Below are 23117 nucleotides of genomic sequence, written 5' to 3'. Positions count from 1 at the left end.
AAAAGTATGAAAACAAAAGAAGTAAAAACACAGCAAACATATGGAATTAAAGAAGAACATAATAGAATACAAATGCACATTCCTAATTCCTGAGTATAGAATTGGATCTGCAGTTCTTGGTATCTCAGTGGTATTCATCCTGCCTGCACTTCTGTTAATTAATCAAAACTTTCATAATCAACATATGAAAATTCTCCAGGACAGTAATGAAAAATGTCATGTTTCGATCATGGAACGGTTGTGTCATTGAAAATAATCATAATCCTTCCTGAATTATAATCCTTCCGAAATTATGAACATTAGTGATTCATGTGTTTCTGTATATCAGGATCTGTCTAAACTGCCATGCTTGGCAGATATTTGCCTGGTTTTGTATCAAAATAGTAAAAGCATAAATACGATTTGGAATAAAATGTGGAGCTGAATTATGCTCCTGCATCAAAGATCCTTCCCGTTACAGGATTCTGATATGGCCACAATATTCTGAAAGTCATTGACTCCTCTGGAACTTTACGGGATGTTTGGATGAGGAATTTTCTTGGTTTCTCTACTTACATCTCTTGATTCAAGCTGTGATATTCTGATAGCCAGGGACTATATTCACACAACGCATTAAGCTAAAGTCAAGAACATTATAGCTGAATTGATACATAAACCAAGTCATTGTTAAGTTGCGTGCTAATTCATGAACGCATTTTCATTACTCTGTGACTATAGCTTTAAGTATTGGATATGTTGTTTGATTATGTGCCATCAAGTTGCTGACAATTCTTATCACCTACGTAGATTTTTTTTTTCTCATGACCAAAAACCCTGGTCTTTCAGGTCTTCTAATGGCACATCCATTGCCATAACTGAATTCATTCATGTTGCTGCAGATTGTCTTCTTTTCTTCCAATTTTGCCAGCATAAGAGCCTTCTCCAGAGAGACAAATCTTCCCAAAATGTATCCAACCTAGAATAATTTAAGCCTGGCCATTTGTTTAGAGATCTGTTTGATTGTTTTCTTGGCTATCTACAGTATTCTCGTGTGTTTTCTCCAAGCCCAAAGTTCAAAAATGTCAGTCGTCTTCCTTCCTGCTTCTTCAAACTCCAACTTTCACTAGGATTACCATAGTTTGCATTATTCTGATCTTGGTAGGTAATGGACAGATCACAGCGTTTGAATATATTTTCCAAGGCGTTCGTGGGTGCTTTACCAAGTACTAGTCTGTGTTGTGTTTCTTGACTGTTCCTTTACTATTGTTGGTTGATCCTAAAAGGCAGAAATTGTCCATTGTCACTTCTAAAAGTGGTCGTTCTTCATGGTATCACTAGTTTCTTTATACAGTATATAATTTTAGTCCCATTTTTTCACTTTTCTCCTTAACATTTATTACTAGAACTTGCAGATCCTTTGTATTTTTGCTATCAGAGTAGTCTCATCAGAATAACGCATGGTATTGATTTTTCTTCCTCCAGTTTTAAAACTATATTGATTTTCTTCCATTTCGGCTTCCCTTAATATATGTTCAGTATGTCAATCTGAAACTCTCTGTTTCACCTTTTGTTCACATTGTGGTTTCCTCACCTGTATATAGGTTTCTCATGAGGGGAATGAGATGTTCTGGGATCCCCATTTTTGTAAGCACATTCGTGATGGACACAATCAAAGGACATTCTGCAATAAATGAAACACATATTGACTTTATTTTTGATATTCTTTTTCTTTTCTCAATTATCTAGCATTCATCAGCAATTAGGTCTCATGTCCCTTGGTCTTTTCTAAAGCTAGCTTGAACATCTGGCATTTTGTTTTTTTGTGTAGGTGTCTAATCTGCATTGGATGAGCCTAAGCATCATTTTACTAGCTTATGAAAGCAAGGTTATTTGCATGATAGTTTGCTCATTCTGTTAAGAAACTTTTTTTTGGTATTAATATGTAGATTGACCTCTTCCAGTATGTTGCCACTGTGCCACTCTCCGGGTTTCCTCCTATAAACATAGTTAAAACCTTTGCAAACTTCTTTTGTTTGCTGTATTTCAGTGAGTATTCTACTAGTTTCCTTCAGCCTTCTGACTTGGTAATGACTAACTTCATCTTTTAGTGCTAGAGGCAGATGTAGTATATGAATACTTCGATATATATCGCTGAATGATGTCACAAATGGGTTTTTCTTATTCCCACTACCTGTTTAAATATAATATTGTTTGTTGAGAATTATGAAGTGATCCGTATCTTCAGTGATTTGATCCTGCACGAAGGTATTCTTCAAAAAGCCAAAGCTTAGCATTGTTGGATTTAATTCACTAATGCCAGATGATTTGGATGCATAATCGGCTGAAGTGTTAGCCTTGTCCTGTTGTTGTTTTTCTGTATGAGATAGGTCTAACTATAGTGGGCAAGTAGGGAAAGAAATCTACCTCAATATATATTTTAATATATGCTGTTTTGGTAGTTAAAATAGTGTCTTTGTTGAACAACTGAAGTAGTGTCTTTGTTGAACAACTGAAGAGAGCTAGGATCCATAAGCCTGTGCAATTTGTTCAGCTCACCAACATGGATTTGGATGCCTTCCGGAAAAAAATATTAGCACAAAAAGTATATTTAAAAAAAAATCCCAGCTCAAATTTGAAAGTGTCTGTGAGCACCCATTTTCCCCATGACATTCCACTTGATTTGCAGTTCACACAATGAAAACAATATTAGATCAAATACTTCTTCAAGAACATAAAAAATAATAATGTTATTAAAGCAGCAAAGCATAATTCAGATTTTCTATTCACATTATTGTGGTTCAGTTGAGCTTAAATCAGTAGCATTTATATGCTCAGTGTGATAAATGAAAATTTAACTTTCTTATATTTTGCATTTATCTCATCACCTTTGAATTGGATTCAAATAATTGCAACTATACTACAGCTAGTGTTGAAGTATTTTCTACAAATAAGCAGGATATGCAGGCTACCTGAACTAAAAAAAAAAAAAAAGTCTTGGCTCCAAGGGGTAGAATTACAGCCCTGTGTGGTTCACACTAGCAGTAACCCAGAAACTTGTTGTATTGTTTGATATGTAGCAGTAAGTAATTACATTTATTGTATCTTGGTTAGTATTATGAAACTATTCAGTCATGAGAAGCTGTTGAATGAAGATGAATCTTCCATGGAAGAGAACTGGAAAGAGAAAGAATATTAGCTGTTATGCAAATATTTTAGGAAGGAATTGTTTCTGGAACCTTATGGATGAACATCCACTAACCTAATTGTTGGTTGTATCTGAAAATGACCTTCCATAGCTACAGAAATATATGTATATTTACTGAATGAGAATAACAGAGGGTAATGCCAAGTTAACTGAGATTAAGCACAAAGGTATAACATTGGAGATATCTAGCTTAGTAACAGTGCAGTGAAGCCTCAATTCAAAGGACCATTAGAAACGGGGAATGTCTATCATTCAGCTTTTTGATCTATCTTTATCAAGGAGCTGAAAGTCAAAAAACAACAACAAGGAATCAGTGAGCAGCAAAAAAAAAAGATTAAAAAAAGCAGTACCAAAAGCTGAACCAGTTTATCATAAGTGTCAAGCCTTAAATGCTAAGAAGCCAGAAATCACTAATTAATATGTTTCTGAGAGAAATACATGAACAAAATAAATAACAGTGATACAGTTGCCCAAGAAAGTATGTTAATGCACACATAGGCAACATATTTCCTAACCTATGGATTTGTGTCTTCTGGGAGCTTGGCACTGATGTTTATTAAGTCCAAAACCTATTGCTTTACAAGACCTGCTAAATGGAAGTTTGGTTATTCTTGCAATAATGATCTTGTAATACTAGTTGCTTGCAAATGTAAGTAAGATGGCAGTGTGACGTGGTTGCGAAATAAAGTAAATGTAGTTTTGTTAATGTTATTACAAAGTGTATTTTTTTTCAAATCACAGGAAGTAATAGTTTCACTTTATCTTCCGTTTATCAGATCCTTCCTTGAATGTTATGTCTAATTCTAAAAATGAAAAAAAAAAATAATCTAAAATTGGAATAGGTCCAGAAAAGATCAAGGACATTGATTTGGAGACTGGAAAATTAACACTGAATGCACTGGGAAAGCTTAATTTGAAAAGAGGAAAATGTAATTCCAGTTTTCAAATACCTAAAAAGGTTTTTCAGAGGAAAAAGCCCCCCTAAACCCGTCCTTTATCACCTGAATGCATATTTTGGAATACTGCACTTAAATTACAAAAGATAAACTTCAGCGAAACATTGGCAGAAGACTTCCTCATAGTAAGAACAGTTTGATAAGTTTAAAAATAGGATCATTGTAAGTATATTGAGCTTTACAGCCTGTGCTATGAAAGCAGAAGGCGCAATCTTTCTTCCTTAAGTAACATCAGAAAAGCTGAACGTTTAAATATGTTACATATACTCTTGCATTGTAGTTGAAGACTTGCTTTGTTTTTGTTTTTTTCCTTCCTTAGCAAGACCGCATGACTTCTTTGATGCACAGACCTTGGATGCAATACGGCATCGGGCTATTTGCTTTAACCTTTCTGCTCACATAGAAAGTTTGGGAAAAGGCCACAGCGTTGTATTTCACAGTACTGTAAGTATTATCATTTGTAATACTTGGTGTGTTTACAATATCTTCAGTATTTTCAAACAGCCTTTCTACACTGACATTTACATGGTTGGGCATTGTTGCCACAGATTTAATTTAGATAATGTTGCTCGACCGTAGTAGGAAAAATCCTCCACAAAGTCTTCTACGCTCTTCTTCCACAAATATATGCAGTTTGTGTTCCTCTCTTTTTATCCTGTAGAACAGACATGTCAAACACAAGGCCCAGGGCCCGGATGCGGCCCTTGAAGTGGTTTCATGTGGCCCGCGAAGCCATCCTGGAAACAGTGAGGGAACGGCCCCCGCTGCCTTGGCCCTGGCCCAGTCCAGCCGGGAGCCAATGTACAATTTTGTGGTGCCCATCTATGCTGAAATGCATTCAGTCTTAGCTCCACAAGGCCATCTGGAAACAGCTAGGAACCAGCACCACCTGTGTCGCCCCCGCCCCCTGGGTGCATGCTGGGGAGGTGTCACCCTTTGTGAGGAATGAAGAAATGGACCATGCCTTGGCGCTTGCCCTGGTCCCACCCCCTTCTGCCAGAGACCCTCAGATCTGTCCCACTCCTGCCCAGGCCCCCACAGGCACCCTTGACGCAAACGATGTAGAGCTGGCCATGCCCACCCAGTAGACCACACCCACTCCATCCATGCCCACCCAGTAGGCCGCACCCAGCCTGGCCACACCCACCCGGCCCCCCAAGGGCAACCGCAATGCTGATGTGGCCCTCAATGAAATTGAGTTTGACACCCCTGCTGTAGAACATGGAAGAACAGCAGCAGCCCCATAAAGGCTGCTGTGATTTCTCCAAGTTTACCCAGCAATTTTCATATTTTAATTGCTTAAATTTATTTCCTATCCTTCCTCCAGGACCTCCTGGTCTACATGGCCTCCCTGCCTTCAGTTTTCTCTCCATTATAATTTGAGGCAGACTGTTCTGAGAGTGATCCATGGCTGTGAAAGAATGAGAACCTTGGTCTCCCAGAGGCTCATCCAGCACCTTAGACACAGCCATGGATAGATGACAACTTGAATTCTGCTCTCAGAAATAGAATCCTAACACTTCAGATAGTTCTCTGGGCTCAATATATTTTATTTTTTCCAACTTTGTGGAAAGTTGGAAAGAAAGTATGTAAAGAGGCTCAGAACTCTGTCCATAAGTATGATGACTCTTCACAATAGAACACAAGGTGACAAATCTGGTGTGGCAGAAAAAATGACAAAAGAAAGATGGAGGTTCAAAAATGTCATGATCTGGCCAGGGGCTGCCGACCCCTGTAGAGAGGTAGGTAATAGAATAGTAGCTCAGAAAGCTGCCAGCTCCTGCATTCTAGGCCTGCCTTGTTTCTGTCACATGAATCAGAGAATGCAACCCACCCCCGTGTTTCCCTGTTCATACAGACACACACATACTCACAGCATAAAGGGATGCAGAACCACTTGTTACTTCATACTCAGTCTAAGCGCCATCAAATCAGCGTTGACTCTGATTGACTGTGTAGCTGTTCTTCAGGTGATCCGTCCTCTTAGGTCTCTTAATGTGGCATTCATAGTAATTATAATTGAATCTATCCACCTTGTTGGTGCTCATTTTTTCCCTCTTTCCTTCCACTTTTCTTAGCGTTATAAACTTCTCAAAATAGTGAGGTCTTTGTGTAATGTGTGCAAAATACGGTAATTTGAGCCTGGTCATTTGTGTGGCAAGTGATAATTCTGAATTGATTTGTTGGTTTCACAGCTAACCATGATATTCTCAATAATCTTTTCCAATATAACATTTAAAAGTGTGAATACAGATAGTCCTCAACTTATGACTATAATTGAGCCCAGAATTTATGTTGCCAAGTGGGAAATGTGTTAAGTGAGTTTTGCTTCATTTTACGACTTTTCTTGCCACATTTGTTAAGCGAATCACTGTGGTTGTTAAATTAGGAACATGATTGTTAAGTGAATCTGGCTTCCCCATTGACTTTGCTTGTCAGAAGGTCACAAAAGGGGATCACATGACCCTGGGACACTGCAACCGTCATCAATATGAAGCAGTTTTCAAGCATCTGAATGAAAATCACATGACCATGGGGATGCTGCAATGGTCATAAGTGTGAAAAATGGTCATAAGTCACTTTTTCAGTGCCATTGTAACTTCAAACAGTCACTAAATGAACTATTGTACGTTGAGGACTACCTCCTTCTCCAGAGTATGTCTTTTCACTCTACCTTCTCCAGAGTCTTTTACTCCCGTGGAGTGTCACAGGGAAAACTATTGTTAGTGTGGTTCTACTCTTTGTAGATAGAGCCAAGTGATGGCATCTGAATAGTTTTTCTAAGACCTTCCTTGCTATCCTGTCAGATATTACTTTGTGGCACATAAGTTATATACCACTTGAATGTCTTCACTGTCAATTCTAAGACAGTGTTTGTTGTCATTAGTTTGGATCTCTTTCTATTTAACCATCATCTCCATTTTTTCACATGGTCCTTGATTTTAATTAATGGAGTTGTCTCATTTTTTTTCATCTGTTCCTTGATATTTATTGTTGGAATTTGCAGATCATTTTCATTTTCATCTGTCGGAGAAGCGTCATCAGCAGAGAGCAGGTTATTGATGTTCCTTTGTCCAATTTTAAAATCATAATCATCTTCCAGTCCATCTTCCCTCAAAATATATCCAGCATCTACTTTGGATAAATAAGGCAATATAGCTTTGTCTCACTCCCTTTTCAACCTGGAGACAATTTTGTTTTTCCAAGTTCCATCCAGACTATGGCTTTCAGTGAGGACAATGAGGTGTTCTGGATTCCTAAGGACGTTCCACAGATTAATATGGACAACATGGTCATAGGGCTTTCTGTAGCCAATAAAAACCACTTCTTTTTAGTGCTCTGTGACAGTTACTGGTGTGTATCAGCAATGTCTTTTGTTCTTTAGCTTTTTCGAAAGCCAGCTTGAACATCTGGCATCTCTTTTTCCATTTTAGGCCTCTAATCTGCATTCAATGACACTGAACATCATTTTGCTAACATGTGAAATTAAGGATATTGTTATCTGTTAAGCCTCCTTTCCTTGATATGGGTATGAAGATTGACCTCTGTCAATCTGTCAGCTAGTCACTGGGTCATTCTAGATTTGCTGTTGTCGTGTGATTGGAACCGTTGTTAGATTCTTTTGTTTTCTCTTCTATTTCTGTAGATGATCCATCAATTCTTGTAGCTATCCTACCTAACTGCTAATCTGACTTCAGCTTGTAGAGCTGTTCACCCACTTCTAAGTAGGGAATATCTTGAAAGGTATCTTGGATGTTGAAATTTCTATTGTGCAGTACTTTCAATATACTCTTCTCATCTCTATTTCATCTTTTCTGAATTACTCTCTGTTCGTCTTTTAGCATATTGGTTTGAGATTGGAATCTCCTCGTAAGTTTTGTGATCTTTTGGAAATTTAATCTGTATTTTCCCTTCTGTTTCTATTTTGTTTGTTTGTATGTTTGTTTGTTTATATTTCCTATTTCTTAATTAGATATAGGTGCTGCTGTAATGCTGTTCCTTGTTTTATCTAACACAGCGGTTCTCAATCTATGGGTCGCGACCCCATTTGGGGTCGATCGACCATTTCACGGGGGTCGCCAAGCAAGGCTGTCCGCCATTTTTTCCCCCTTTTCCGGCGGGTGCCTTACCTCCCTTGAGCTGGGCCAGCTGGTGGTCGGCCTGATCCGTCTCTGCCGCTTGCCAGCTACGCCTCGGCCGGCGCAGGGGGCGGAACCACGCTTGCGTGGCGCTCCCGGGCAGGGAAAGTCCTCGACTTACAACCGGTTTAGTCCTCGACTTACGATCGGTTTAGTCCTCAACTTACGACCGGTTGGGGGTCGCGGCATTAAAAAGGTTGAGAACCACTGATCTAACAGCTCTCTATATTTTTTGTTTGGTTAAGTTTTTCCTGAGATCTTTGTCTTTCGGCCTTGGTTTCTTCCTCTTCCCGGCAGTTTCTATCATCTGTACTGAATTCCAATTTGGTGTCTTCTATTTCTTAACCTGTGGCAGTCTAGTTCCATTTTCACCTTTTATAACTTCTTTGGTTTCATCCCACAATTTCTCTGATTTTTCTCTCAGTGAGGTTCAGGACTTCGGAGAATTTTTGATGTTCTTCTTGAAAATGGTAGATATACATTCAAGATTACGTTGTGGAAACTTCTGGCTTTGATCTTCCTCTTTAACTTGGTAGGGAACCTGCACATAAATAATCAGTTTGTGATTTTTTTCCTACAATCAGTTCCTGACCACGTCTTTGCTGGTTAATTGATCTGTTAACAATTCTTTGTACCAATAATATAATCAGTGTGATCTGTATTCTCCACCTGATGATATCTATGTATTCGGAAATTGTTCTGCTTGAAGAATGAGCCGTTGCTAAAGAAACCAGAAGGTGATAAGTTGTTCCTGTTTCCTGGCCCCATACATAGCTACATTTTCCTCCTATATTTCTAACTTTGACATTCCAGTCTCCAATCATCAGCAGCAACTCTTGCTTGCATGTTCTATCATTTTCAGATTGACCTTGACCATACAACATGTCATCTTGCATCAGTGGTTGGAGCCGAAAGTTAGATGAACATCGTTTTAAAGGACGTTGTCTGCAAATTCTAAAAGATAATATTTGGCCCTCAATTGCATTGTATACATGTCCTGTCCTTCTGAATCCTTCCTCACTGAAAGCGGTGCTGTTTCTTCTTCATTTTTGTGTCCTGGGTAGCAAACGCTATGATTTTTCTGACTCAAAAGTGTCCAATTCCAATCAGTTTCAATTCTCTAATGCAGGGGTAGGCAACCTTGGCTCTTTTTATGACTCGTGGACTTCAACTCCCAGAATTCCTGAGCCAGCCATACTGAGGGGAAAGGGAGAAGTTCCCATGTTGAGCCATGCTGGCTCAGGAATTCAGGGATTTGAAGTCCACGAGTCATAAAAGAGCCAAAGTAGCCTACCCCTGCTCTAATGCTTAAAATGTCAATATATAATCAGCTCATCTTACTTTTTCTGCATTGAGCATCCCCTATTTGTGGTTTTACATTCTGTGTTCCCACTATCATTCCATCTTTGCTGCTTTGGATTTTCTTTTTCCTTACAGCAGCCTCAGGTATTGAACCCCCTGAAGGGTTTAGTGTCATAAATATCATTAGTGCTCCAAAAGAGCCTCAGATGTTCCTTAATGGCATGTTGGCTTAAGCATTCATTATCTGACAGTGTATTGTCGGTCACTTTACCTATCTATGTGGTTACTTGGTAAAACACAGGAGTTTATGACTTACCATGTAGTATGAAACTTTGCTGTCATCTTGAAAGTGACCATCTACCTCTGTAGTGTCTTCCTATATCTCTGCTGCCTGATGTAAGTGCCTGTTTGCTTTAGGTAGGTAATGTACATGACCTTCCTGGTTTAGGTGACCCTGCTTGGCATAGATAGTTTTGGTGTGTATTCCTGGTGCCCTTCACCCATCTCTCTCGGGAATCCCCTTCCATCGCCACAAGAAGATAGCAGAACAGGACTTCAGGATGAGAGGGTGCAATTGCAGAGAATAAAATATGAACATTTCCTATGGGCAGAGCTGATAAAGAGATTGGAAAGAATTCCCTAACCTTGCTTGAAAGCAGTAATGAGAGAAAATAGTTTTATTTTTGTAAGTGTTGAATAGGTGACAGAAATTGTGCGATGACTCTATCAGTCATTTGACTGTTCTTTCCTACTTAGTTCCAAGTGTATTTTGGAGCATGGTCTCCATCATTACTAGAATTTCCTTTGATGTTTTAATTGATATTCCTCATTACCAATAGCTAGGCCAGTGGTGGCGAACCTATGGCACGGGTGCCAGAGGCGGCACTCGGAGCCCTCTCTGTGGGCACACGTACCGTTGCTCCAACCTTGCCTCCCCCTGCGATCCCCTCCTCACCAGCAGCCCCCCTGGAGGAGAGTCACCCCACGAGCGTGGCCCATGCGGAGCAGCGCAGCCAAGGACATGGCAGCCAGGCAGCGTAGACAAGACTCTGCCCTCACGCCCCAATGCGCACAGTTGATGCTGCGGGGCGCGGGCAGAGGGCGTGGCCATCATGGTGCTGCTGGGCTGCCTGGGCGATCTGCAGCGGGCCCTGGAGGCGGTGAGTGGCCTGCAGGCAGGCAGAGTGGGGGCGGGGCAGGGGTGGAACGGGGCAGGGCCAGTTTTTGGGCACTAGGTCTCTAAAAGGTTCGCCATCACTGAGCTAGGCTATTGGTGAGACGTGGAAATTATTATTCAGGATATCTGAAGGACTTCCTCCTACTTTTAATTTTAGTCACCTTCACTTATTTCCACTTGCAAGATTGTCATAGAAAGAGAGGATGATTCTGACTATTGGGCTGCCCATTGTCCCACCTTCTTTTGGGTTAGTACTTAGGTAAATTTTCTTCATCCACGAGTGTCCTAATTACACACCCTTTTTTTCAGTTGGCTCCAAAGTGCTTCACAACCCTACTCCAGTCTCCTATTGTAAAACTTAAGAATGACTGTTGCAAAACTTAAGAATGACTGTGGATCGGTGGTCTGCATTATAGGGAAGGAGACGAGATCCGAATGGCTACACTTGGACAGAAGCCCCCAGTGCAGCCATGTCTGCTTAGGGGTATTGCTGCTTAGTATGTTGACATTGGACTGATTACAGTTAGCTATAATTAGCTGCTCTACTTCAGAACATGGATCCAAATCAAAGCCTGGAGGTTTATTATTCCAATCTTAAGTCTGTGGTTCTGGAGATCTAAGTGCAATATCCGATGACGGATATAAAAGTGAGGATTTTGCAGATTTGAGAATGAGAATTATGGCAACTCTCCGCAATAAAATTCTGGGAGAAGGCCCAGCTGCTTTAAGCAGCGGCAGGCAGATGCTGTATGAGCATGCTGCACATTCCAAAATATTTAGTGGCTGAAACTAAACAGTGCAATATGGAAGAGTAACTAACATCTTTTGAGTTATTTCTGTGGTTCTCCAGGAGAGGTCAGCAAAACTCCATTTGCGTATATGTAACCCTTATTCCTGGTAAAGATCGACTTTTCCCAAAAAGTTCTGCAATAGAAATGGGAAAGTTTGTTTGGTGCGGAAGGTATCATTCCTATGTCAGAATCTTTGCTCTGAAAATGCTCCTGCAACCATTTGAAGACAAATCAAGCAGTGCAGATTGCTGATTTGTGGCTGTTTGCCTCTGCTTTGGAAGTCTGAGCAAAAGTCTTCCCATGCAAGTTTCCTCACACCCAGATGACAACAGGAGCTTAGAAAACAGCCTCCGTGGAATTTCTCTTCATGAGGAACTTCAGCTGTTGCTTTTCCCCCATTGCCCTCGATAAGGTTCATTGTTGCTGCTTGGTGAAATAGCTTCTGAGAGATCTTCTGAATCCACAAAAAAAAGGGCATTGAAATTAGTGCCCTCCAGATGTTTTGAACCAGAGCTTTCATAATACCTCACAACTGACCATATTCGTGGACTTCAACTCCCAGAATTCCTGAGCCAACATGGCTGGCTCAGGAATTCTGGGAATTGAAGTCCACGAGTCATAAAAGAGCCGAGGTTGCCCACCCCTGGTCTAGACTGTTTAAATGACACCTGCAATGTAGCTATGAGTTAAATTCTTCTACCGTTGTCTTTTGATATCTTGATTGATACATAAAATATAAAATCTGGCCAGTTGGGCCCCCCTCTTTTTTGGCTTTTGTATTTGTGAAGTGCTTTCCATAGGCCTGAAAATAGAGTTACGGTACATCCAGACATGGGGTTTCTTCCAAATCCATCTTGCACCTATCTTAATTTTAAGAAAATAACATGGAAACAGGTAAACTATTTCAGGCATGTTTTACATCACTTGTAATTTACAGGTTTCTAGAAAATGTTTTTTATAATCAGCCTTTTATTTCTGTTTTATATGTTTGTTGCTAATGATTGCTAGAATACCTGACTAGCATTTGACAATAGTTTATACTTTCTTTGAAAGATTGCCTTTAAAAATACACTTCTATAAATCTGAACCTTTGCTAATAATGCTGCATTAAAGTTTTTAGAATGAGTATAAGAATTGAGTATAAGAATGGAATACTGCATCCACTTTTGGTCACCACGATGTAAAAAAGATGTTGTGACTCTAGAAAGAGTATAGAGAAGAGCAACAAAGATGATTAGGTGACTGGAGGCTAAAACATATAAGGAACGGTTGCTGGAATTGGGTATGTCTAGTCTAATGAAGAGAAGGATGAGGGGGGACATGAGAGCAGACTTCCAATATCTCAGGGGCTGCCCCAAAGAAGAGGGAGTCAAGCTATTCTCCAAAGCACCTGAAGGCAGGACAAGAAGCAACAGATGGAAACTAATGAAGGAGAGAAGCAACCTAGAACTAGGAGAAACTTCCTGACAGTTAGAACAATTAACCAGTGGAACTACCTGCCTCCAGAAGCGGTGAATGCTCCAACACTGGAAGTTTTAAAGAGACTGGACAGCCATTTCTCTGAAATGGTATAGGGTTTCTTGCCGGAGCAGGGGGTTGGACTAGAAAATAGTAGTGCACCATCATTTTAGTTTTCATATTAGAGGCTAATGTTCAAACATAATTTAGAAGAGGGAAGCTCCTATGAAAACACCCTGTGCCATAATCACTTAGGATGATCTCTGATTCTCTGTAAGAACCTCTGTGTGTAGCTTTTGAGCTCAAGGCATAAGGCAGCTTTCCAAAGCCCCCCAAAGCCAGAATAAATATGCAGTATTTCCATTGGTTTTACACAATGGAGGGTTTACAGTGTTTTGTTTCTTTCTCTAATCAGTTCCTTTTCTGATTGTCTTACCAACTCCCATGCTTGAGGCAGGCTCACTTTTTCTATTTATTTAGAAAATACATATGGCTGCCCATCTTAACCCAACAACTCTGGGCAGCTAACAATATTAACACAAAAATACATTTAAAAATAAACATAGAAAACAATAAAAACGGAGGCACCTCATATATCATTCTCAGTCCCCAGACTTGCCTATATCGGGCTGCGCTAACAATGTGGCCTTAACACTTGAGGGAAGAAAGTCAAATTGAAAATTTTTTGAGTGGCCTAAACAATACCCTCTTATGCCATGGCATTTAAGTCCTGTTTCTACATTTCTTCAAGCAACGTTATCCACAACTCTTTATCTTTCGTGCTTCTAAATTTCCCAGTGACCCATTAGCTTTGAAAACAGCTCCAATTCCTGTACACCAGATACAGAATTCTAGAAACATATCTGAAACTTGCAATTACAAGCTTATTTGTCTGTGTTGCTTTTATCCTATGGTTAATATTTCTGCAGAACATCGAGAGGTTTCCACTTTTGGGCCTGAGCTACTTCTTTATGCAGTCCATTCATGAAGTTGAAGGCCATGTATCTTTTACATGGGTCAAGCTAAGAAACTTAACTGTTTTCTTCCACAGGATGCAAAATATATAAGGTGCGAAAGCTTTCCCCAGCTGGATACACTCCAGCTGTTTTGGGGTGGCAACATGGGATGGCAGCTTTGAGAAAGGCAGCTACTTTATGTCAATGTTCTCAACTTTGGCCACTCAAAAATGAGTGGACTTCAACTCCCAGAAATTCCTAGTCAACATGATACATTTGTTACAGGAAATGAGAACAGTTATTAAAAAGGGAACGTATGCATGTATTAGCATCATCTCACATAAATTTGAACATCATCTCAGTAGTAAACTGCTTTTAAAGAAGAAGGAAGCTGCTTTAATGACTATCAGAATCCATGAAAAAAACCTGCAACCCTTAAAACACTTTTTGGCATAAAACATTTGGACCAGATATTTTTAAGGACAGGGAATTCAAGAAAGAACATAAATATTTCAAGTCACTTTTCTCATGTTTGCTTTTAGGTAATAGCTAAAAGAAAAGAGGACTCTGGAAAAGTTAAGTTGCTGCTTCACTGGACTCCAGAAGATATGTAAGTATTTATACTCAGTAGTACATAATTTGGGCACCTGCAAAAATTAGGATATTTCCTATATTTCACACAGCATACACAGAATTTACAACATACTGAACAGAAGAGTTTCGTGTGACTCAGGCTTACAGGACTGTTATAAAACTGTGATGGAAAATTAAATTTACCAAGTTAATTCATGCATTTGAGACTACATTAAGAAAAAGTAATATTCATTAGGAAGACAAAATGGAAAGTGACTTTGACTCTTATTACAATGCTGAAGACATTCATAGCCTGAGTTAATTTTTGTTCGAGGTGTTTAAACATATTGGAAAGAAGGTATATGCTTTTGCCCTATGTTAATTAGCACTTTTCCAAAACTAAACAGAAAAGACGGGCGATAGCAGAAATATCCTTATTTGTATAATCAGTAAATACAGTATATATTGTTGGATTTTCTTTAGTTTTTTCATTGAAGATGGATATGGTGTGTCAACTTTTCTAAAGACTGCAAGCATTTGTTACTTTGTTAACACCATGGAAGCAGTTGCTAAAAGCGTTTTGAAATCATTATGGAAATATGTTCATTACCAATATTAAAATCAGCAAAGCTTATTTGAAGTTTAATTAGCTTTTTCAATAAACAAAAAGTACAGGGTATCAGAAATTAGCAATTTCTAAGCATATGTTCACATATAGAACATGTATCTCACGTTTTCCTATCATTTTCAAGAGGCATAATTCTGTTTTAATTTTAATTCAATTTAACTCAATTCAGTGGACAGGATGAAATGTCCATCTCTCAATTAAATTCTGGAAAGCTCCTTAAAATTGGCCAAAATAAGTCTGTAGAAAATGTCTTCCAAATATTTGCCATTAACTTTTCAAAAGTAGACAATTGTAGTTCAGTTTCCAAATTGAAACAGGTTCTAGGTTTTCCACTAACCAGAGTGTATTTAAAATTTACCTTTTAGTTAGATTTGAAGAGCTGATGCATGGAGATTTAAATAAAGTCACTGCCTGGGGGCGCCATTGTTTTGAATAATAATATTAATCATTGTAATTAATGCTACTTACGTGAGATTTTGAAAAGCTCCCAGTAGATAGACTTCTTTCCTGTTCAGATGTAGCAACACTGAACCTGTAGGAGCCTACACCCCCTAAGAAGGTTTGAGGAATTCAAGTTCTTGCATCTTGGCCTCTTTTAGGGTGCAGCCCATTGTGCTCAACGGTCAAGAGCCCTGAACTTGTCAGCTGGAAAGCTGATAGCCCAGGTTTGAGACCCGAGCACCACACAACGGAGTGAGTTCCCATCCTTGCTCCAGCCCCTGCCAACCTAGCAGTTGTAAATGCAAATACATAGACACCATTTTGATGGGAAGGTAACAGCACTCCATGATGTCATGCCAGCTACATGACCATGGAAATGACTTCGGATAGCACTGGCTCAATGGCCTTGAAACAAAGATGAGCAACCCCCCCCCCCCCAAAAAAAGTCGGTTACAACTAGCAGAGTAAAATCCACGGGGGCTCCTTTACCTTGTTGAGAGTGCTATCCTCAGAGCCAAACTAAAATCCTTGTTATCACTTCACATAGAGAGTTTGAGCTATTGACAAATCATGTAGAGCAGGGGTAGTCAACCTTGGCTCTTTTATGACTCGTGGACTTCAATTCCCAGAATTCCTGAGCCAGCTTAGCTGGCTCAGGAATTCTGGGAGTTGAAGTCCACGAGTCATAAAAGAGCCAAGGTTGACTACCCCTGATGTAGAGCTTCTAGAAGGTGGCATATAATTTTGTGCCTACAGATGTTTAGTTTAATTTGGGCAAGTCTCATATCCCAATTATCATAGCTAATGTGGTAGAAATAAAATGTTGCTTTCTGAAAGAGGTAGAGCCCTTTGTATTTGGGGGGGGAGCCTCGTCCTGTAACAAAAGTTTTGGAATTACACTCCAATAACATTTAAGCTGATTGTGATGTTCACATAGAAGCAGATTTCCAGGTAAATCTTTTTTTGGCAGTGCAACATTGATGTGGACTTTATTTCCCATAAGAATTGACAGCAGCTCTTTTACCAGTAGTGATGATGGAGAGCGAATCACTGACCTTTCTTGAATATTTTATTTTATTCATAGTCTTCCTGATGTGTGGGTAAATGAAAGTGAAAGGCATCAATTAAAAACTAAAGTAGTTCATTTATCAAAACTACCAAAAGATACTGCTTTGCTTCTGGACCCAAACATATACAGGTAAATCTGCGCATTTCTGGATGTTCTCTTTGCTCAATGTGACTTGATGCCTTGCGTAACTTTTTGAAGCTGTACCAGAGCTGCTATCAGTTCAGGTAGCCAAAATAGTCAGTACTTATTCCTCCTTGATAATTCACCTTAACTAATATTTTTGGCAGATGTTAGAGGGAAAAAACATTTCATTATTTTGACAGCATCCAGAAGTTAATTTTCAAGGCCTGAGGTCACATGACTGCTTTTGAACTTAAAACTCTGCCTGGTAAATATGTGTATTTACCAAGTGTATTTTACTTTTTTGTGCTTGGTGTACAGAAAGTCTAGTAAAGGAGGTACATTCAGTGGAATCCTGAAAGATCACTTCTCTTAAGATCACATGCTGGTTTGTATACCAATTTTTTTTAAAGTCCAAATTTATCTTTTTTTTTAAAAAAAAAAAAATCACATTCTGTTCAGCCTGTAATACATGTAGTATTACTTTAAGATCTTAGTGCTCCGTGCCATTTAAACAAATTAAATGCCTCTTTTCTTTTCATTTTGGGGTTAGGATGGGGACATACCATAATTTACTTTTGAACTTTACTATACAGTTAGATTCTATATTTTTTTTTCATAAGTATGATTTTGTGAAAACACTGTAAATGTCATTCCAAAGTTGCATTTCCAAAAGGCACCTGGACTTTCTTGGGGTGTTTTTTTTTCCTTGAAAACATTTCGCTTCTCATCCAAGAAGCTTCTTCAGTTCAACTTCAGAGATGTTGGATGAGAAATGAAATGTTTTCAAGGAAAAAAACCAAGAAAGTCCAGTTGCTTTTTGGCAAAGCATCTTTGGGACAACCATGACCTGGATGATTGAGACTTTCCATAGACTCTATAAGTGTCCATAACTATATCTTCTGTACTTTTTTCCTCCAAAGGTAATCTGAAAAGAACTGATTTATGATTTATCGTCAAAGTTTTAACTAATATTTTGCTGCCATTGGGTCTTTTAAATGTTAGAAGCTCCAGGTTCTAGAGCAGGGGTCTTCAAACTTGGCACTTTTATGACTTGTGGACTTCAACTCCCAGAATTCCTCAGCCAGGCACGCTGGGAGTTGAAGTCCACAAGTCATAAAAGGGCCAAGTTTGAAGACCCCTGCTCTAGTGCCTAACAAGTGCTGTTACCGGTAGTCCTTGACTTAACAGTCATTCATTTAGCGACCATTTGACTGTAGAATAGCACTGAAAAAAAGGGACCTGTCCTTGCATTTACAACCATCGCAGGATCTCCACGGTCACTTGACCAAAATTCAGGCACTTGGCAACTGGCATGTATTTATATCAGTTGCAGGGTCCTGGGGTCACACAAACACCATTTGTGACCTTGCCGTTCAGCTTCCAACAAGCAAAGTCAACAGGGAAGCCAGATTCGCTTAACAACCACGTGATTCATTTAATAACTGCAGTGATTTGCTTAGCAACCACGGCAAAAAAAGCTTGTAAAATCAGCTGCAATTCACTTAGCAACCACCTTGCTTAGCCACAAAAATTCTAGTCCCAATTCTGGTTGTAAATCAAGGACTATCTCAGGTTGCAGAGATAGGAGAGATGTGGGCCCATAACACTGTGGAATTGTTGTTAAGTGAATGGAGGCTAATCATCCTCATCCTGACATCTATATACACAGCAGTGTGTTTATAGAAATGTATACTATAGGCTCATCTGAGTCCCTTTTAGCTTACCTTTTACTTCTCATACTTGAGATTAATCCATTTAAATTTTGAGGAAATATATGCTGTTAAAAGATATTATTTAACGGATGTAATCATAATGGCTAAATTTGCAATATTAATTATAAAACAGCTATGTGGCCCTTAACATTTTCTTGGGCCTTCAATTATGTACAATTGCAATAATGTAAAGTCATAGTTCAGACCTGGCACCACTTTCTGAAACCCTCTCCTTTTTAATCTGTTTCTTAAATTAAATATATGAAGCTTTGAGGATATACACAAAAGACTTTTTGGCAATTGCAGTCTTGGTCAGAGGTACAAGTGGGAACAAGGCAGATGTTCCCATCAGAAATAATGGAAAATATTGCGATGAATACAGCTTTGAAACTTCATACCGGCCTCGGCCTCAGTGTGAGAAAGATGAAAAGCTTAATTAATCTTTTTTTTGTGTGTGAAGTGAGCAATGTGAGTCTGTTTTTGATTATTATGAATATTTTCTGTTGGGTCCTTTCCCCTCTTTTCTGAAAGATATTATCGCATAGTTACCATCCATATCAGTATCTGAAGAATAAACAGAAACATGGCATTCCTTCTGCTTCCAGATGTTTTGAATACTTAACTTTTTCCCACTGACTTCAACCGGGTCGTCTCCTCAGAAAACACACCACCCTCTTTCCTGACAGTAGAACTATTTTTCCGTAATGCTGTCTTAATTCCCAACAGGGAGAACCTGTTAACCAGGGCAAGTTAAACTTCCTTGAGAACCCACCAACGCTTGTGTTTCCTTTTCCTTCTAGAACAATGCCACAGAAGAGATTGAAGAGGTAAAAGTCGACTTGGTGGGGGCACTGACCATGGAATTAGAATTGCACATTCCTTGAGTCCTTTACCTTCATCCACTGACACACATAACACACACAGACAAGGCACACCCATCCCCTCTGTGCCCAACTGCTGCCAGCCTATGATTGGTCTAACCATTCTGTGAATGAAGTTGAAGCATCTATGGGAATATATTATATATAAATGTCTAACATACCTTAATGGATGGTACAGTGAGAGGTGAAGCAAAAGCTTCTCTAGCATGCGTCACCAATGTTTTTTTCTTTTCAGTGACTTTTTTGAAAGTTGTATTGGATGAACTGGCAATCGCTGAATTGCCCAGGTGAAAACCATCCTGGCCGTTGTTACTCATGTTTTTAACTTGTTTTGTTTTGTTTTGTTAGCAAACTCTTGAAATCTCATCACTGATAAGCAACAGCTAGAGAGAATTCTTGGCGAAGCGTCTCCATTGTCACTTTAGTGAACTTGTGTCCAATCACATAACCTTAAGTGGTGGTATCATGTTTAAGCAAAATGGTGGTGGCATTTTTTGATTTTTAGCAGAATATAAATATATATATTCAGGGGAGGTTGATCAGTGTTACGTGTTGCTGTATATCCAATCCTCTTCATAAGATATTACTGTATATTAATCAGACTATAATAATATCTATAAAAAGAAAGAAAGAAACAACATTGGTTTTATATTCTATTTGGCTTTTAAAACTCCAGCTGGCTTTTAAAGATTATATTGTCTCCCTTTCCCTTCTTTTGGCCTAAATGTTTCTGTTTGTCCAAAAAAAAAAAAAAAAAAAGAAAGTATTTTTTAAAAAGAAGCATTTAAAAATACAATCGTTTATGCACCAAAGTTGGCTATGAAAAGAATTAAATTGCTTCCTCACTTTATTAAACAAGGAATTACGGATTTTTTTTAACCCTACAGGAATAGAAAACTTGTGTACCTTGTTTGTCTTGTATTGAGACAAAAAAAAAAGTTGCATATAGAGAATGGGATGTTGCTTGTAAATAGTTTTGCAGATTTGTAATATATTTTTATATCACAAAATGTAGATGTTTTTTCCTAGAGGCATGGAAGTTAAAATGTATATATTATGGTAGAAATAATATTGAAGGATATTGTTATGTCATTAGCGCTGCCAGAATTTGTTTAAAGCAAGCACCTTTCTTAACAATAATATGTCTCTTGGATTTCTAAGAGACTCTATACTACTGTTATAAGAACAAAACACGTTAAATATCCTTTCAGAAATCTTTGAAGGATACAGAATATCCATAGAAGATTTACAGCACCTCATTGCTGAACATGGATATGGAATCAATCTTTTTCCTTGCTTGTTGGAAGGAACAAATGTAAAATAAATGACTTAATAAGGTGGCTATATGCAGTCAGACTGCATGATTAACCCTCCCTGTTTAGGAGGATTTTTTTTTAATTTTATTTTTATTTTATTTTATTGGTGTTTTTTTTTTTTTTGCATTACTACAGCAACATTTTTACACTATTTTTTTTAATTAAACAGCAGATAAATTAATTAGTCTAAAGTTTTGGGAGATGGAAGTTGGGGTGGTTTTCCCCCCCCCCCCCCAAATTGTATAAGGAGAGCTGCCTTAATGAAGGTAAAATCCTTGTTTAGTTCCTGGTGGATTTAGAATGTTTTCACAAACATTTAAATTTTATTATTGTGCAGATTAGAAGCACTGCTGACCTGGAACGGTTCTGGAATACTGTAGTTGTTTGACAATGGTATTTCATAAAGATCTGTGGCAATGTAACTATTTAAAACAGATGCCATTTGTTTCGTCTTTTTGTTTTTAATTTTGCTTAAGCACTTCAGTTACTGCTTTATCTTCATTAAATGGTCATTTAACTGCTTGGGTTCTCTTTCTTTAAGAAGTATAACATTGCCAAATAGGTGTTTTCAGATATAGTTTGTATTTGTATTTTTTTTTAAACTCTTATTGTTTCATGAATCTCTTGTATGCCATTCATAATTGACAGATGATTGTAGACTTTGCTGGAGTATTTTTTCTAATAAAAGAAAGCAAATGCAGCTACGTTTTAAGGTTCCGAATGTCCTTTATTGGCTATTGAAAACATTGGAGCACACTATGTAAATTATGTTGTTATTTTTTTCTGTTCAAATAAAAGTAGAATTTATATATTATTTATATAATTTATACATTATTAAAAGTATTTCAATACCACTTTTCATTACAAAGCAAGATTTAAAAATAAAAATGAGACAAAAAACAGAATAAAGACCAGGATTAACATATTTCATTGAAACACAAATGCAGGTAGTCCTCGAGTTACAAATGGAACGGAACCTGCCCATTCCATTCATAACTCGAAAACTTGGAGTGAATCTCATACCTCGACCGAAGAAAAGGCTTCCGACAGCTGCATCCAGCCTCCGGAGGCATGCGGAAGCATCCCCCGGCCCCAGATCCGGGCAGCAGCGGCCTGGAAAAGGCCTCCGACGGCATCCAGCCTCTGGAGGCACGCGGAAGCATCCCCCCAGCCTCAGATCCAGGCAGCAGCAGCAGCAGCAGCTTGGGAAAAGCCTCCCGACGCCCAGATCAAGTCTCTGGAGGCACGTGGAAGTGTCCCCCGGCTTCGGTTCCGTTCTCTGTTGCAGAGAACAAAAGCCTAAAGTAACATGAGATCACATGAGATCACGCCACTGATCTCACATGATCTTGCGTTACTTTAGGCCTCCATTCTCTGTGAACGCACCAAAGGCCTGGAGCAGCCAAGAAAGCAAAGGATCTCGATCTTCGCGGAGTGAGTATTGAACGCCTGGTGCGGGGCTGGGGAGGGAGGGAATAACCAGGGTGAATGTTGCAGTGCCACTGCGGTCATTCGTAAGGGTGAACGACTGCCGTGTGGCAACATTCATAATTTCGGGACTTGCTCGTAAGTACTAGGGGGCACTTATTGTGTAACTTCGAACTTTCACTAAGGGAACATTCGCAACTTGGGGATTGCCTGTATAGGTCTTCCTCGACTTAACAACCATTTCTTTAGTGACCGATCAAAGTTACAATGACACTGAAAAAAGTGACATGATCGGTTTTCACAGTACCATTGCAGCATCCCCACGGTCACGTGATCAACATTCTGGTGCTTGGCAACTGGCATGTATGTATGACAGTTGCAATGTTCTTTTTTTTAAAAAATTTTTTAAGATAAGTTATAACTGGCTGGGTGATGCCCTCCGGTATCATAAAGTCTCAAGTCAGCCTCACACAGCCTAGTGTAGAGTTGTGTTTAACAATACAGAAATAATCTGAAAATTAGGCCTTTCAAGAATTCTTTTTTTCAACTTTCCAATCTACGCTATAACCCAGTCATCTTTCCTGGGTTTCACCTGCTTAGGTTTTCAACATCAGCCAAGGTCACTTAGTTCTGCCACCTGCTATAAATCTGAATGCTTCCATTTTCTTCTGAAGTGTACTAATCTGGCCCTTGAATGGATGTTTGTGAGGGACAAAAACACCCAGTTATCAGAAGGCAAATTGATGAGATTGCTGTCTATCACCCTATATAGCTTTCCAGGTACTCTTTTCCTAGGCAAGGTTTGACTGGGCTGTAACCAACAGCATTTTTTTCCCCACAAATGCCTCTACAACATTATACATAGAGCAGAAAATCATGAGAGACAATTTGGTTCACCCTTTATTAGTCATCACACTTTCAGGCCAACTCAACAAAAACAGAGAAGTGGTGTAGGAAAACCTGTACATTGGAATGCATTTTAA

General features: G+C 38.9%; 1 protein-coding gene across 1 annotated transcript in view; it reads left to right on the top strand.

Annotated features, from left to right (window-relative positions):
- AEBP2 (AE binding protein 2) overlaps positions 1-21471 on the top strand; it is a 48017-nt gene extending 26546 nt beyond the window's left edge. Inside the window, exons 8-11 of the mRNA XM_015819360.1 lie at positions 4460-4584; positions 14506-14573; positions 16690-16803; positions 19310-21471. Of these exons, the coding sequence (XP_015674846.1) occupies positions 4460-4584; positions 14506-14573; positions 16690-16803; positions 19310-19340 (338 nt within the window). The 3' untranslated portion in view covers positions 19341-21471. The remainder of the gene's footprint in view (positions 1-4459; positions 4585-14505; positions 14574-16689; positions 16804-19309) is intronic.
- The last annotated feature ends 1646 nt before the right edge of the window (positions 21472-23117 follow it).

Source organism: Protobothrops mucrosquamatus, unplaced genomic scaffold, assembly GCF_001527695.2.
Source record: "Protobothrops mucrosquamatus isolate PMUCROS unplaced genomic scaffold, P.Mucros_1.0 scaffold906, whole genome shotgun sequence".
NCBI classification, from domain to species: Eukaryota; Metazoa; Chordata; class Lepidosauria; order Squamata; family Viperidae; genus Protobothrops; species Protobothrops mucrosquamatus.
Note: the sequence above shows the minus strand (reverse complement) of the source record. Positions and strands in the feature narration are given on the sequence as shown.